This window comes from Micromys minutus (genome assembly GCF_963924665.1).
Source record: "Micromys minutus genome assembly, chromosome: 6".
NCBI lineage: Eukaryota > Metazoa > Chordata > Mammalia > Rodentia > Muridae > Micromys > Micromys minutus.
Window position 1 is genome coordinate 22,032,777 of NC_137975.1, and position 18,524 is coordinate 22,051,300.

At 38.5% G+C, this 18,524-nt stretch overlaps 1 protein-coding gene across 1 annotated transcript in view; it reads left to right on the top strand.

Annotated features, from left to right (window-relative positions):
• Positions 1-18,524, top strand: part of THSD7B (thrombospondin type 1 domain containing 7B) — a gene marked incomplete at both ends in the record, with an annotated part of 731,038 nt that overhangs the window by 487,615 nt on the left and 224,899 nt on the right. The window contains one exon of the mRNA XM_080917661.1: positions 2,011-2,277. Coding sequence (XP_080773787.1) covers positions 2,011-2,277 — 267 coding nt within the window. The remainder of the gene's footprint in view (positions 1-2,010; positions 2,278-18,524) is intronic.

Sequence of the window (18,524 nt, forward strand, 5' to 3'; positions counted from 1 at the left end):
ACACAGGGGGACTATGTGGTGCAGAGTGCAAGTTTGGTATTATTGCAGTAAATGCAGTGGCTGATTTAGGTACAGCCATCTATCTAGCCTTGAGCAAGAAATTTTGGATAAAATTAATAATTTGGAGTGTAAGAATTATAAATAGTAATTTAAGATCTCAATGAGGGTAAACATATAGGAGAGAAGAGAATCCAAGATGCTCTAGCAAGGAAACTTAGCAGCTAAGTAGAGAGAAGATGTTCACTAAACAAATAAAGCAGGAAATATGGAAATTAGGCCAGAGATGTGGTAGAAGCTATACCTGGAATAAGGGACAAAGAACATATTATGGTGGAAATTAGGGAGAATATCTGAAAAATATGGTTGTAATTGACAATCTGAAAGGTCACCCACAATCAATTTGAAAAGATAGGAAATTGTTTCATAGTGCATTAGTTTCTTTTATCACCTTGAAAAGGGTGATGTCAAGACCCTGGGTAGACTTGGAATCCAAGACTAAGTGGGCAGTAAACAGAGGAAGGCACAGAGATGAAGATGAAGTTCAGCAACATTTCATGTGAGGAGTACAGCTCTAGGCCAGGCTGGTAGAAGGGCATGGGACTGTGTAGTGATGAACACCACCATCAGAAAGCTCTCAGGGCACTAATGTAGCTGAGTCTGACTGTCCATAGCAGCAGACATGAATGGGTGCAGTACCCTGAAAGGCCAGTAGATGGTGAAGGTCAAAGTAGAGCAATTCGGGGAGAAGAGTTCATTCACTTAAGGCCAACTCAATGTCAGGAATGATTTAGACCAGGCAAAAGTGATTCAGATTCCACAGGAACCCTTCCAATTATTTGTAAGCATAAATGACATGCTCATGAATCAATCACCCACTAGGCAAAATTTGTATAACTGTCTATGTGGAAAGCCATGTGACAATGAGAAAACTGTCCACTCACCACCTTCTATCAAGTATTTGCACAATAGCCATAAAGCCCACAGACTGGTAAAGCTGCCCACAACTTTCATAACAAGCCAGAACTCTAACCAATGACTCACTAATGAGAGAGAAAAAAAATGGTGAATTATTACATCTAGAAACCTTTAGGAATATAGGAAAACACATTATTATTACTGCAAGTTGGCAAAACAACTAAAAGTTACACCAGAGTTAGTAGGTAAAGGCACACAAGACGTGTCAAACAGAAGGTATATTGCAAATTATTGTTACTTTTACATTTATAACTTGTCTGAATTCAGGAAACAAGATTAGTTTCACTCTGTCTATATCATCTGAAATAACCTCTGCCATCATTTTGAGCTTTTCATTTGAAGAATAATTTTTTTTTTTTTGGAAAAAAGAAAAGGGTTTTCTGCTTATGCTTCCCCCCCCCCCTTGAAGAACACAAGGTTAGCTGAATTGTTCTTGTCGCTTAACTAGAGGGATAGTGTTACCACTTGTACGTACCCCATCTTGTCTAAGCCGTTTGGCTGGGTTAGTATGGGGTGGAAGAAAGAGTATAGAATGAGGTAATAAGAGTTTTATAATTATTGAAAAGGCACAGTAAGCGTAGTGTTTTGTGTCACGATTACATGTTTTAAACAAAAGTGTTTTTATTTTCAAATTAATTTTAGTTTCATAGTCTCCAAGAATACTGATTATATTGTCTTAGAGTTTATTTCCATGACAGAAAAAAACGATTGAAATTGTATTTAAGTTTAGTGCTCAAGTGATTATATGCACAAGCATATGAATACCTTTTATTGGATATTTTCTGTATTTACACTTCAGGTGTTATCCCCTTTCCACCAATCTCATCCCCTCCCCCCTCCCGTTGCCTCCATGAAAGTGCTACCTCTGCCAACCTCCCTCTCCCAACCCCCCTCTCCCAACCTCCCTCTCTCATGTCAACACCTTGGCATTTCCCTACACTGGGAAAACGAGCCTTCTCTGGATCAAAGTCGTGAATGACTTTCAACAGAATATCAGATCCAAACTTAATAGCACCCTGTGTCTTCTTGTAACAGGGAAAAGCAGGAAGAAAGAGAAGTGCCAAGATGCGTCGCTGTACCCTCTGGTGGAAATGGAACCATGCCCCTGTGATACATTCATGTCTCATCCTTATGGAAACTGGTCAGCCTGCATTCTACCAGAAGGCAAAAGGGATCCTCAGCAAGGAGGAATGTGGGTGCAAGGAGACAACAAAGAATGTGGAGAAGGTGTGCGTTTCCGAGCAATAGCTTGCTCGGATATCAATGGAAGACCCGTTGACCCCTCATTCTGCAACAGCTCTGGTAAGGGGACAGATGAGAAACAACAGATGAGACCTTTCACAGGGCTCAGGAGGTTAATCCAAGGTCTGCATGTCATGGCAGATCTATTCCTTATGATTTATTATCATTCTCATTTGCGAGTTGCACACTGCCATCATAAGAAAGGCACACATACTTAACACAACTATTATCTGAACTATAGCAACTGCAGATGTTTGGCCCTTTCCCCCACCAAGTGTTTCCTTGGTTACCCTTGGCTTTATTGATCACCTGCTTCCTGTCAGTCATAATAGTTGTCCCTCTTCACTGAAAAGCTCAAACCCGAAGAAATGAATGCAGGTTTTATGGAGTTTTTAAAATTAGTGCTTTCACCATCAACATAAGGGGGAAATCACCTCCTGAGTTTTGTGTGAGGCAGCTGATAAAATATCAATGGGAAAAAACTGACTTTCAATGTTTTCAGTGTGACTATAATTGCATACAAGTGAATAGAAGACAGAAATCAATGGGTTCTTCTAGGTGAGTTTTTTTTTAGATATTATTTGAAGAGAAGATTGAATTTTTGAGCCTTAGGATTCTGAACTAGAAGTGAATGGAAGGCTAAATTCAGCCACAGTGCAGGAGGCGGGCAAGGCTCAGGCTGATAGTCAGGATGGAGTCTATACATTTTCATTTTAGTTTTATGCTACCTTTAGTTTTCCCTTGTGCCACCTTTTATTTACAAGACCAAACAGGTATGGGTTTGGCTGAGTGGTTAAAAAGAAATCCATGCTTGGGTAATCATGTAAGCAGATGGATTGAGTTTATACTCATTAATATCATGTTTCTAAGGAAGCTTTTTCGTTAACACCAGAATAACAACTTAAATTCATTCTAATAAAAGAATAAAGCAACAGGCCGTTCTTCTACAGACAACTTCTAGGTCATCTTTAGATAAGTCGCACCCATACCATTGCTTAAAATTAACCCAAGGATCAGAGATTTTTTTGAACTAGTACCAGCGTTCCCACCACCTGGCTCATTGGTTAGTCTGCAGAACTGTTTGGTCTGATCTGGATTTTAGAAATATTAAACACTAAAAATGGACACTTCTAAAGAAGCAAACGTTGGTGTCATTCAGCTTTCAAGTGTGTAGTGGTTTTATGTATTTGCTATATAAAACATACATATTGCATTTTTGCTGTATACCTCCTCTTCCCCCTTCAAAACGCTAACTAGCCTGAACTCTGCTAGGCTGGGGAGATTTGGGCCTAAGCTTCTTCTACAAATTGTGTTTGCTAATGTGAGGTTATAGGGAAACCCGGGAATAATGTTTAAAGTAAAAAATTGACATTTAAAAAATGCCCAAAAGGAAATTAAGTTCTGACCAGCTCGGAGAATGCTAACTACAGAGTACTTGGCTAGACTTTGGGGATGTCCCCACTGGCATAGCATCAATGTGGGATAGGAAAGACAAGAAAGCCAGAGAATACCAGTATCTTAAAGAACCATCTCCCCCAGTAAAATCTTAAGGAGGAAGGATGCTCTGGAAAAGAAAAGGACAAGAAGTAATTGGAATGCAGTGTGAGGAAGGAGTTATGTGAAGTGAGGCTGACCAGGGGAGTCTCATGAAATCAACCCAGGAGCTCATTCAACTGCAGCAGTAGTCTGGGAAGGGAAAGGATAACTGATCCAAATCATGCTTCAGAAAACACTGCTTCTAGCCAGAGTGTGCAGAAAGACTAAAGGGGAAAAGGACATCCCTCTAATCTATGGCTGTTAGCCAAGGAAAGGCATGTTGGGAGAGTACGAGAGGATGATAGTGAGAGTTACACAAGTCTGCTTTTAAAGTACAGACGGCAGAGTGAGCTGAAAAGATTCTTCACCCACGCAAACAGTGCTCTTGCAATGTTATGTTAGCCCTTCCATCATGGTGACAAGATACCTGAGAAAGCAACTTCAAACGTGGGAAGCTGACAGTTTCAGATACTTCTGAGCATGCTCAACCATCCGCATTGCTCCGGTATAACTCTAGGATGTGGTAGAGGAAAACTGCTCATGTCAGAGTTTCCAGGAAGCAGAGAAAGGAGACAGGAAAAGCTACAGCTTTCAAAGGCACCCTTTCTCCAACTCATAGACCAGTAGATTAACTCAAACAACATCACCAGTAGATTAACCGACCAAGGAAACTGGTACCCTTGTGATCCAATCACCTCTGCCCTGCAGCTCTTGCTGTGTGACCACACCCTTCACAAATACACCTTTGTGCAAGACATTTCATATTCTTCCTGTGCTAATGACTTGGGGTGTACTGGCACTGTGATAAAAATGTGAGGATATGGCCAAAGCTGTTTAGCAGAGGAACAGTTTATTTTGGCACTTGGCTTGAGGGTACAGACCTGCATAGCAGTGAGATGTTATGCCAAGGGATGCTCATGGATGTGGTGGCAGGCCCGTGAGTTGGCCCTCATACATTTTAAGGGAATGCCAGTTCTCAGTTGGATTTCTCCCTCTCACCTTCTCATTCTATCCAGGATCTCAGCCTGGGTGGTGATGGCATACACATTCAACTCTTCTTCACACTCAACCCTTATGCAAACACTTCCATGGACATAGGTCACCTTGGGGATCATTCACTCAGCCAAACTGACAGAATTACCCTTCCTAGTATCCCCACGCTCACTTTGCTCTCATCCTACAAACCATATCCTCAGTCCATCTCCGAGAGCCTTTGCAGTCCTAACACTTCCAGCATGGCACAAGAAGTTCCATATACAGCATTTCTTGAGAGACTATTGGTAAACTCTCAGTTGTAAGGCCGGAAAGATCAAACCAGAAAGACATATCTCATGCGGGATACAAAAGTAAACACAATATACTTTCCTATCATAGAAAAGAGAGAGAGAGAAAGAAAAAAGGAGCATTAGACCAAAGCAAGACCACAACCTTACAGGGCAGGTACCAGAATCTTCCTATCATCATCAGTTCACTGTGGGATAATATCAGCTCCAAAGACAGACCCAAGTTGGAGCCCAGCCCTGTGCCAGCAGTGCTTGTCACTGTTACGCCTTCTCTGAGGCTGGTCCTGGCCTCAGATAGTTTTTCTTTCCAGGTCTTCCTTACCACTTCAGTCTTTCTCATCTCCATACATTATCTGTCCTTTTAGTAGCCTCCTCCAAGGACTTGACCCTTCTGACTATGCCTGAGCCTCCTAAGCCTCCTAAGCCTGCTAAAGTGTCATGAATATGGATGAAGACCTTGGGAGGGGGGCCCTTCTTGGCCCTTTCTGGAGAAAAGAGTATTTGTTTTGATACTTCTCAAGGGAGAATTCCAAATAAATCCCATCTGTCACTTCCTCTGGCCAAAAGGTATAAGTTTATGCCAAGTGAGAAAGTAAACTTGGAAACAAATGATTTTCAATTAATTAGTCAATAGGGTTTCTTGGTTTCCTTCAATGCAAATAAGTAGACATCTGCTTTAGTAAATATATTAGAAGCTGGGGAAATTGTTCTGTGGGTAAGAACCCTTGCTTTGCAAACCAGAGGACCTAGTTTGAATCCCCAGCATCCAGCACCCACATAAAGGAAAACATTGAGCACCACTGTGGCTGTGCCTGATAACCTCAGTATTTGAGTGGGGGATGGATACAGATAAATGCATTGAATGCTCTGATCAGCCAACCTCTCACCAAATAAGTAAGCTTCAAGTTCAGTAAGAGACTTTTTCCCAGGGCAAGAAGAGAGACGTCTATACAGGTGCATGCATCTACATTTGTATGTGTTTGTGTATCACCATATATTCTTTGCCTCCAAACACACACACACACACACACACACACACACACACACACACAAAATATAATATAATATAATATAATGTAATATAATATAATATAAGATAAGATAAGATAATATGAGATAATATAATATAATAATGTAATATGATGGAGTGGCAGCCAGCCAAAATATGTACTGTCAAGTTCCGTTAGGCACTGTATAGAAAGTTGATCTCAGTCAATGTGACAAACTGAAAAATAAATGAAATAGTGCTTTAAAATGCCAATATTTAAAAGAAAGATGCAAAAGTATTATTCTTGCAAATAGCATACACCAGCAAATAGTAAGCCCTCGAGGAACCCTGCTTTCTTTCTCCAGCCCTATAAGTTAATAAATGAATCCAGTAAGTTTTTGGGATACAATATCCTATTTCAGAAATCAGCTATAATTTTATAGACTAACAAGAAATAATCAAAATGTAACTAAGAAACTAATTTATTAAAAATAGTATCAGAAGAGTCAATGTACTTAAGAATTTTACCAAATAAAAATCAGAATATGCATTCTGAATGCAATAAAACACTGTTAACGGGAATCGGCTACCTAAATAAATGGCAACACTCCACGGTAATGAATAAGAAATCTTAAAATGGCTAAAATTTCAGGATTTCTTGGTTGACCAACTGATTCTATGTAATCCCAATCCGAAACTTGGCTTGGTGTTTTGAATAAATTTAAATGTGGTTTGATAAGACTCTGGAAATGTAGCAAATCAAGGGTGTCTAGACAGTCTTGAAAGAGAAGAGCACGGTTTCTGTCTAGACGGTCTGGAAAGGGAAGAGCACGGTTTCTGTCTAGACGGTCTTGAAAGGGAAGAGCACGGTTTCTGATTTCAAAACATCTCACAGAGATACGAGTCCCTAAGATCAGGTGGTACTGTCCTCAGGGAAGCCTATGAGGACAAAGTAGAGCTGAGAATAAGGCAGATACTTTTATTGATAAGCAACTTATGTTCAGCAGGGGGTCCAGGACAACTCAACAAGAAAGAAATGAATGATTTGCTTCAAGAGAAATGCTGTAGCAGTGGATCTACAAATGGATCAAATTTGAAATTTTCCTCACCTTAAAGCAAACCTCAGTACAAAGTGGATCTAGGGCAAAATGGCTAAAACTTTAGAACTGTGAGGAGATAACATGACACTGTCTTCTAGATTAATGCCAGGCAGCATCTTCTTGGATGTCACCCCAACAGTGCTAGCAAAAAAATCAAATATGTAAAGTTCATTTTACCAAAATGAAACATATTTTTGTTAAACAGAGACTGTTAAGAATGCATGAAACCAACATTATCTCAATATAAAAGTGAAATAACTCTCTGAAAATATATTTATATATGCATGCATATGTACATCTGTATAGTATATTTTATATATACATATATGTGGGTTCATATGTATTATTTCAAATATAAATACATATATACTATGAATTATACACACACACATATATATAAACATATATAGATATATGTTGTATTTGTGTATGTGTGCATTACTCCAAATCTTTACTGAATGTAAATTCAACTGTCTTCAACATGAAAATAGCAAAATAAATTCAGTTGAATGACTAAATATGTCATACACACTGAATATGTGCGGCTCTTACAGCATGAAATACAAAATAGCTTGACATGTAAATGTGATAGGTCGTGTTAAAGGATCAACGACATGAAGTATAGGGCTATCTCAATAGAGGTAAAAAATAGTCTTTGAAACCCTTCAGCATCTTGTGTGATAAAATTCTACAGAGATAAGTGCAGCAAGCCCCAGGATGTGAGCCTGTAGCTAGCACTGGCCTCTATGTTGAGAAGTCTAAGTATTTTGTCAAATGTAGGGAATAAGAAGCCAGATTACCTTCTCCTGCTAGCTGTTGTCATGACAATTAAGGAAGAAAAATAAACTAAAAGACAACTAAATAAGAAGAGAAAGGATAATAAAATTGACTTGGTTAATGAAGATCTCAACAAAATCTTAAAGAATTAATACAGGAATTGCTTAATTTCCAGCCACAGAAATGTGCTCTATTTCACTACAGTAAAACTGTCAAGTAAAGAAACTACTGATGGAATAGTAGATGGTTTATCTATGGGAGAGGAGAGATGAAAATACAAAAATATGTGGGAAGAAAGTAAAGAAGAATAACAGGATACAAGTGAAGGGTCAGGGGAAATTGTAAAATGAGGCCTCCATAGGAAAGAAGGAGGGAGACAAATACAGAAGGAGGCAGGTGGGTAATGTATGAACTCCTGAAAAAACCACAAGTAATCAAATTACTAACTCTTTTTTACCTAAAAATACATGTAATTCAGTATATATATATATTGTGTGTGTGTGGGTGTGTAGTCTTTTTTTTTTTAACTGATGCTGCTTCCTCAAAGAGCCAAAGACCCCCTAACAAAAGTTTTTAACACCAGACATGGGAAGCCTTCTTTTGAGTTGTTGACCAATGTTATCCAAGAGACTTTCAAAAAATACAGCCCTGGTTATACTTTGATGGAAGTCAACACCCTATTGCCTAAGACACCATATCCTTCAGAAACAGAGCTCTGCCTCTCCTAACTCGGAACTTATCCAAGTGGGCGATCCAACAGAACTAGGGTTCATGATACTGGGAGAACCATGTAAGCTTCCAAAGAATGGAGTCATAACCAGTCCTAACATCTAAGAACAACATCCATGACCAACATGCCAAAATAACCTTAAGGGATCTTTAGGGACACATACACCTTGGAAGTAACTGAAAACTTTTTAATTTGACTTAAGACAATCTCAACAAGAAGGAAACCATACCCAGTATTGGAAACCTAGGTTTCCAGTGTTCATGAAGTCCTGATGATTGGAGGAGACTCTATCGCCCCTAATATAATGAACCAGTATAATCCCTCAGACAACCTATCATTATTTGTCTTAAACTCACAGATAGGTGTAGTCTTCCCCTGTCATCAAGGAAGCTTCTCCTTATAACAGACAGAGACCACTGAATGAAACCACAACCAATCAAAATGCAGATTTGTGCAGCCAAATTCTAATCAACAAAACACTCCTAGACCAAAAGCTCAGGGGAACATTGTGGAAGAGAGAGCAGAAAGATTTTAAAAGCAAGATGATCGAGGTGTTTGCTGTGAGATTTGTGTTTTCTACACAAGAAGCAGTAGCCATAAAGTCTTACAATTATGACTTCCCAAATGTAAGCTGAGCAAGGATGGCATGTCTGGTGGGGATAAACTAATGAGACCTCAAACTTATAAGAGGAACTGCGAGCAACTGAGTAAGGCTTGGGGCTGGAAAGGTAGACTTACCTAGGGAAGAGATTTACCTAATTGATTGTCTAGTACCAAATGATCATCCGAGAAGATATACCTACAAATAACTATAAAAATGACCAGGTTATATTTAGAAATGTATTATGTTCTAATACATATTGCACATACACATATACATATCATAACAGTGCAAAAAGAGGCCAAATAGAAGAGGCCAAAGACAGTCCAAAAAGAAGGAGAGTGGAGAAGGTGTATGGTGTGAGGTGAGAAATAAGAGAAGGGAGAAATGTTGTAAATATATTATAATCTCAAACGTAAAATTAACCCTATTTTTAGGAATTTCCAAAAGAATAAAATGGCAATAAATTAAATTTCACTAAAATCTAAAAGACCTTAATGATAGAAATCCAGGACTATATAGTGAATGGAAGGATATCCTGCATTTCTGGATTAAAGAAGTTAGTATAGTCAAAATATTCATTGTAGCCTAAGAAACTTTCTGATTCAATGCAATTACTGTCAAAAATCCAGAAACGTTTTTCAGACAAGTAGGTAAAATAACCTTGATAAGTATATGAAACTGAAAATGACCTTGACAAGCTCATGTACAATAACCAAGAAGAGCAAAAATGGAATCACCACTTCTGTTTTCAGATAGTATTACAAGCTCAGTTGATTTAGATGGTATGGTACCAGCAAAAAAGCAGGTACATAAACCAATAGAATAGAGTAGACAGGCCATAAATAAGCCCCAAAATGCTCATACTCTATGGACCTCACACAAGTGTGCTGTATTTGTCAGGGTTCTATGGAGGAACAGAACTTACAGAATTTATGTAGGGTAAAAATAGAAAGGAGAGGTAAATGGAGAGAGACAGAGACACACACATACACACACACACACACAGAGAGAGAGAGAGAGAGAGAGAGAGAGAGAGAGAGAGATACAATGAGACAGAGACTATAGATGATAGATATATAGGTAGATAGATAGATAGATAGATAGATAGATAGATAGATAGATAGATAGATAGACAGACAGACAGACAGACAGACAGACAGACAGAAAGACATAGGGTTTTTCTAAAAAGAGTTTATAGGGGTGGTCTAGCTACTCTAACAATGACTGTCTGCTAATGGAAGGTCCAAGAATCTAGTAGTTATTCAGTCCTCAAGGATGATGTCTCAGCTGGACTTCTGTATAGGCTAGACTATCAAAGCAGGCTTTAATGTCAGTGAAGGAGTGGACATTCCAGTGAGAGCAAGCAGACAAAGAGAGAGCCAGCTTCCATCTTTTATATCCTTTACAGATGCCACCAGCAGATGACATGGCCAGATTAAAGGGAGGGGGTTCTTTCTTCCTAAAGATTTAGATTAAAAGTGGGTCTTCTCACATCAAAATATTTAAGAAAAAAAATTCTGACAGGTATACCCAGATTTGAGTTTTGGTCACTCCCAGAGGTAACCAAGTTGACAGTCAAGAATAGCTGTCAGAGGTGCTAAGGACAGAACACTACAGTAGCTTTAATAAAGGAAGTTGGGTAAGCGTGTATTCACAGGCACCCAAAGTGCAACTGGATCCATTCCTTACACTGTGCTTAAAATAAACTCAAGTATATTAGTCACACAACCATGAAACTCAAAACCATTAAATAAGCCCTAATCACCATATAGATCTTGGTGATGATTTTTATGCTAAAAATACAAGCAAAAATAGTAAACACACATATTCACACTCAGATGAAAATCATTGGCACTGGGGAACTTGGCTCATTTGATGTCTATATTATAGACTATCTCCTGATAAAATAGCACTAATCAGTGAGATGTAGAATAAACTAAGAAAATACGAATGCAGTGACATGAAAACACAGATGACTTCTAGGATGGTTTTGGGCTTTGATATAGCATCTCAGCATAGAGGGTGTTTAATGTGAAACTTGAAGGAGAAAAGGATTGATTGAACAATACTCTTGGTGCTTATATCTAGGTTTAATATAGAAGGTTATTTGGCAACTAAGCTTGAATTTTTCTGGTCAGGCATTCATATCATAAAGGAGTTTTGTTATTTCAGGGAGGCATTTTTGAGTAATATTTGAACATTTTTATAAGAAACAAATTAACAAATCTCCATTCTTAAGTAAAATCATTATATATATGTAGTTTGTATTATATATAATTAACATATATTATATATAAAATATATAATATAAACATATATAGTTTATATTTATATTGTACCATAATATATATAATAATTACTTTATACATCAAGAGAAAATTATGCATGCTCTGCTTATGATCACAGAGCATAAATTAATGAAATGAAAGACATAAAATTTTTAATTTTTTGACAGTGTCCACTGAAAAATAACAGCCATAGCTCTGGGAATCAGCACTAGGTCAGTAATGCTCAAGGTGGTTAGTCTAGTTACACTTATCCAGTGAGGGTCACCAAGAACACAGCTTCAGAAGGGTTATGCTGTTCAAGGCCTGCCTGGCAAGGAGGGTCACCTACTGGGTTGGGAAACATAAGAGACCATGTTGCCACATACTTCATCTTCCCAGTGTTCCTTCCTTATCCCAGGATGTTGCTACTTTGTATGGTACATAGTACACACCATCATTGGGACTATAGTTGCATTCTCTATGTTTTTTGGGGTTAAAGTTGGATTTGACAAGACTATAGTCAATGGTAGAGAAGGAAAACATAAAGCAGTGTCACCATGATGAAGGTCAATGTGAGACAGTCTCGATGGTGACTGTATTTAGAGGTGCAGAACTCTATGTCAGGAATAATATTAAAAACTAAAATTTGGTTGATAACTGAATGGTGTGAAACTCCATTTTAGATGATGGGAATAGAGAAGATAATAAATGCTAGCTATATAAATGCACACAAATGCCAGGGATGTAAATGCACACACATGCCAGGGATATAAATATACACAAATGCCAGGGATGTAAAAGCACACACATGCCAGAGATATAGATATACAAAAATGCCAGAAATGTAAAAGCACACACATGCCAGAGATATAGATATACAAAAATGCCAGAAATGTAAAAGCACACACATGCCAGGGATATAGATATACACAAATGCCAGGGATGTAAAAGCACACACATGCCAGAAATATAAACATACACAAATGCCAGGCATGTAAATACACACAAATAAAATGATTGATTGAAGGAAAGAAATGCATTTGTGGATTTGGGAAAGAGGGTAAATAATACCTTGTGGTTAGCAAGACGGGCCATATGAAGGAACTGAGCTGGAAAAGGAATAGCCGGCTGCTCATGAACTAGTCCTGCAGAGCTAACACAGAAGCCTGCTTCAGCTTGCTCAGGGCAAAGAACCTGTTACTCCCATACTCATATGTGCAGCTTTGAAGCTAGAGAACAAAACAAAACAAACAGTCATACAAACACAAATCAAGCAAACAAGCAAACAATCTCCATTAGTCCACTGTTTTCTGATTTATTTTTATTAAGTTAAAGATGAGTATAAATCATGGTCCGCCTAAAAAGTTTTTCAAAAGCTTAAAATGATACATGATGCTTCTTGCCCTTGTCTTTGTCTTATTTTTCAAACCAAATACTCAATTTTATATATATACCAGGCAAGCCCGCTTTTGTCATTGTGCTTAGCTTTATCTCAACATGTTCCTAGTTGGCAGTAGCTGTTTAAAGATGGTAAAGGAAACATTGTGTCCCAACGTCATTTCCAGCACACAGTTCCTGCACCGCATGCTCCAATCATCCTCCCGCCGACCCCACGCATCATAAGCCCCGTCTTTGACTCAGCGCCTTTGCATGTGTTTTCCTACTACATTTGGAGACTTCTTGCAAGGTGACCCCTTTCTGTTCTTTGAAACACTAAATTTCTTAAGAAAGTCTCTCTCACAGTTTCACATAGAGATTTAAAGGTGACTTCAATGATCTATGTTTTATGTTAGATCTTATCTCTGTGTATTTTTCTCCCTTCGTCTATGGTTCCTCTGAAATTCTTTGCTCATTTTATATTTGATGTAGAAAATATTCATTGAATACCTATGTGCTAAGAACTATGCTTGTGTACTTGATAATAGTGTTAGAATAAAAAATAATAATAATGTAATCCCTGATCTATATTTAATTGAGAAATATTAAGAAGAAACACAAGGAGAATATACTTTTCTTTTTCTTTCTTTCTTTCTTTCTTTCTTTCTTTCTTTCTTTCTTTCTTTCTTTCTTTCTTTTGAGAATATTCTTAAACTGCTATGAGAAAGGATCCATGATTGTGTGGAGGATAAAAATTGGGGATAGTTCAAATACTGTGAAAATACTATGTGGGAAAGAAAGAATGCAGGTAGGTACGCCAGTAGGCACGAGGCACTTCTCTGGTAGATAGTCAAAAAGATAAGTAAGTGGGAAAGCAATATACTCAATGTTTTACCCTCTTTCCCTGTTCTCTTTGAGCCCAGAGAGTACTGCTTTTGCATATGTCCTTATAAATCTTTCAAACACATTAAAGTGGATAAAATGTACAACTAAATTTATATAGTGCCTACTGACAGTTTCATTTTGCAGTCAAAAAACCCCTAAGTCTGTGTTTTAGAAATTGCCATAAAGTTTTGTATCTCCCATTCTGAGTATCCATGTTGAGCAGCCCTTTGGGGATCTTAATGTGAAACTGCTTTTACCTTCATTCTTTCTCAGACTGTTCTTTTTACTTCATCATTCCTGCTAGTTAAGAGTCCTAAATCTTTGGCTCTGACATCCAACATATTAGCTATAACTCTGGGTTTTATATCATTCCAGAATTTGATAAGCATGCCATCTGTGTCTATATCCAAGTTGTTAATCAAAATGTTGAACAATGGTCCCTAGTATTTCCTATCAACATTCAGGTACAGAAAGACATCTCCCAGGACAGCACTGATTTATTAATAATCAATGTGGCTGGGAAACTACACAATTGCATCCAGTGTCTCCTGTTTGTTTCTAAGAGGATCAAGGGAACTTTTATGAGAACCCCTTCTCTAATATCTTGTTTCTACTCTACAAGTAGAATAAACCCACGAAATAGGAAATTAGATGGCTTTGTGTGAATACACCCTAAGATCTCATTTTTATGTCATCTTCTCACTCAAATATCCTTTTTGCTTATGTTCATGGATTATACCAGAATCTGACACTGTGGAAGGTTTTTGCTTGGAACTCCTATAAAGAAGCATCCCCTAGGAAAGCCCAACTTTTCTGAATAAATCATCTAAACAGTTTGAAACCCAGGCTGAATTATACAGCATTCCAGGAAAGTGGCTATGGTGCAGGTTCAGAGTTCTATTCAGATTACCACGCTGTGAGGCAGGAAGTAGAGCAGTGTGTGCTACAACTAAAGAGAGTATTTTAGACCTTTAGACCTCACGCACAACAGCCTTTTCTGCTGGGTGTGATTGCACACTGCTGCAATGGACCTAGCCATGTGGCGTTTTATGTCTTTAGACGACTTTGTTGGAAGGCTGTGGGGAATTTTGAAAATTTGAGATTAACAGACACTGAGTACCTAAAGGTTAACTGGGGGTTGAGGAGGAATGAATGTTGAGAGAAATTCAAACAATGGAGCCCTGGATTTTGACATTTGGAGGGGAAGCAAAGGTTACCAGGGCAATTGTGTGATGCTTTAGATTAAAAATCTGGAGTGCAGCCCTGCCAGGTCTGAAAAGTCCTGTGGTTAAAATGAGATCTGCATCATTGAGGTGATACTTCATTGTTCTAAGCTCGGTATACAGAAGCTATAATTGAAGGGATTCAATGCTGTTATTTTCAAGCTAGTTAGTAAACATGGTCCATTTTAAGAAACACCTATCTGGCAGTGTTTTTGAATGAGGTTTGTTGAGTGGTTGTGGCCTGACAGCTATATGGCTGGGTCAGTCTCTGGAAAGAAATTAAGAGGTTGCAAAGGAGAGCCCAGGATACTGAAGGTACCAAGTATCTGACTGTCTGCCATTAACAGCAGCCTGTATAAGTACAACCAGACTGAGCTTTAGAGACAAACTGAGGGTACTTCAGATGGAAGAGCTTGAGAGGTAAGGATGCCAAAACCCTTTGGAGTCCAGAAGATGATGAGTGAGTCCAGGATATCAGACACTGAGCCAAACTGTTGGACTTTTGGTTTTGCTACAGTGTGAGTTGGGGTTACTTGTTGTTGTTGTTTTGTTTTCTTTTGTTTGTTTGTTTGTTCTAGTCCTTCCTTCTGGAAAGTGTGTAACTTGATTTTATTCTACAAGAGCTCAGAGGTTATCAGCTTTTAAGGAAATATTGAACCTTTAAATTCATCTCCAAGAGGATGTGATGTATACGCACACACACATACACACACACACACACACACGCACACACACACACACACACACACACACTCCATAAGACCTCCCTAATCTCTGGGGCCTCAGGCCTCTCAAGTGTTAGGTACATCTTCTTCTCTCACCGGGGCCAGATCATGCAGTCCTCTGCTGTATGTGTCAGGGATGGGGTAGGAGCTTGCATAAGCTAGTGTATGCTGCCTGGTTGGTTGCTCAGTTTCTAAGGAATCTTGGGGGTCCAGTTAGTTAAGACTACTGGTCTTCCTATGGGGTTGCCCTCCTCATTTTCTTCTGGCCTTTCCCTAATTCAACCACAAGGGTCCCCAACTTCAATCCATTGATTGGGTTTAAGTATCTTCATCTGTCTCAGATGTTGGGTCTCTCAGAGAACAGCCAGGCTAGGATTTTTGTCTATAAGCATACTAAGCATCAAAAACAGTGTCAGGAATTAAAGCTACCCCTTGAGATTTGGTCAGTAACTGGACCCTTTCCCTCAGTCTCTTCTCCATTTTTGTCCTTGCAGTTCTTTTAGACAGGAACAATTCTGGATCAGTGGTTTTGACTGTGGGATGGCAACCACATCTCTCCACTTGTCTATTTTCTGGGGGTGGACTCAATAAGTTCCCTCTCCCCACTGTTGGGCATTTCATCTAAAGTCCCTCCCTTTGAGTCTTGAACATCTCTCACCTCCCAGGTCTCTGGTATATTCTAGAGAGTCCCCCCACCTACTACCTCCTGAAATTGCCAGTTTCCATTTTTCTGCTTGCCCTCATGGCTTCACCCCTGTTTCCTTCTTCCCCGTAATACCTGATCATGTTCCCTTTTCCCATCCCTGTTCCCCCTCCCGCCCAGTTTGTCAAGTTGTAAGGAGAATTGTGCTGATCAGTTTTTATTGTCAATTTGAAGCAACTTAGAGTCATCTGAAAAGTAACGTGATTGATAATTATTCATATCATATTGGCTCATGGCCATGTTTGTGAGAGATTGTCTTGATTTGTTTAAGAAAGCCTAGTTCACAGTTACTGGCACCACTCCTAGGCATATGGAACTGAGCTGTATTAAAGCCATTGCTGAGCAATCAGAGCACCAATAAGTAGTGTTCCTGTATGTTTTCTGCTTTGGTTTCTGCCCTTAATTTTCTCAGTGACAGGATGTGACCTAGAAATGTAAAACACCCTCAAGTTGCTATTGGTTTATCACAATGAAAATAGAGAACATGATACCTGTAGATTTGTTCCTCAATCTCTGCTAAATTTCTTGTTCTGATAGATAACTTCTATTGAATGTTTAGAACATTCTACACATTCTCTTACTGTTCTATTTATTATTCAAGTTGTTCCGGTATAAGCAGTACTAAAGAGGCATCATTTTCATTTTCTTCTTTCATATTTGAAAGTGAAAGAACAGAACAGATGAGTACCTAGAGCAAGACTAGCCCTAAAGCCTGTTTACTCACAGTGTTTGGTTTTGGAGAACATGATCAGATCATCACTTGAGCTATCTCTGCTGGGGGGATTGTACATTGACTCATTTCTCCTTTCGAGCTAACTATACTATTTATCATTTTAACATACTCAACACTGTATATTTCTTTCCCAGGTTTCAGTTGATTTTTGGGCACTTGTAAAATTAATTCTTTTAATATAGATATTAACAATCAATGAATCTAACAGCTGTATTTCTCTACCTTTGCTAGTTGCTCATAACCACATAGAGAAACCAAGATCTATTTCAAGTTGTACCTCAATATCTAGACAATTATTGATTTATATTAACCCTCCATGCTAACCTGACTACCTCTCAGCCATATCCCATGATACTTTCAGTTTCATATTGTTCAGTCTCTCTCTGATTTAGGTGTTCTTTCTCATGGTGTCTTCTGAGATGCTTTCCTCATGGCTGATCTGAATCTCCCTTCCCCCATCACTCCTCCCTCTAGAGGAAGATTCCTACCCTGTTCTCTATTCTGCACAGCCATTTCATGATTGGCATATATTGATAAGACAGGGAATAAGTGGTAAGAATTGTTCACATAATCTTGAGGCAGGAGATTCTAGACATAAGTATTACTGTGCCGTGCTCAGATTGAAACATGCTATGAGAACAGAGAAATCAGCATCTGAATAACACAGGATAACCTTTACGCGGTGCATAAGCACATTGTACCTACAGCCACTCATTTGGGACTTCGATGAATGGTCCTATAACTGTCTTTTGTAGTATAATATGGTCATAAAATATCAGATAAAAAATTATGAATATAACTCTTAAGGAAACACAAAACCAAAATGATAACAAAAACAAAACTATAAGCAAATGGAAATGACTGGTAGCTGTGGGATGGTAGAAAGCATAAGGAGAGAATGGGGTAAAGGGTGATACATAGTCATCAGATGCAGATGTTGTACCTCCAACTTCCTCTTTGTGGACCCTTCCTCTTAGTAACATCTTCAGTTTGGAGCTCATCAATGTTGTAATGCACTGAAATAGTCAACAGCAACTGTGGGTTAACCGTACATCTGTATAATCACAGTCTGGGGCAAGCCTTTAACAAAGAAAGGATCCCCAGGGGATATTTGTATACACACTATATATACTGAGATACAAGTCCATTTTATCTGATCATTTAAACATCTGAGAAATAAAAACCCACACCCTAAAATGTTATGCTTGGTAACATCATAAGTTTACTATACAATACAAGTTATTTCTTTGGAAATAATTATTATTTGGGAAAATGGAAGGATAAGTGTGAAGTCCATTTTAATTTCAACAGAAATTCAGAACCTCAGGTCAGAGCTGCACCTCAATGTCCAGAGCTATGGAGACAGTCTCTGCATT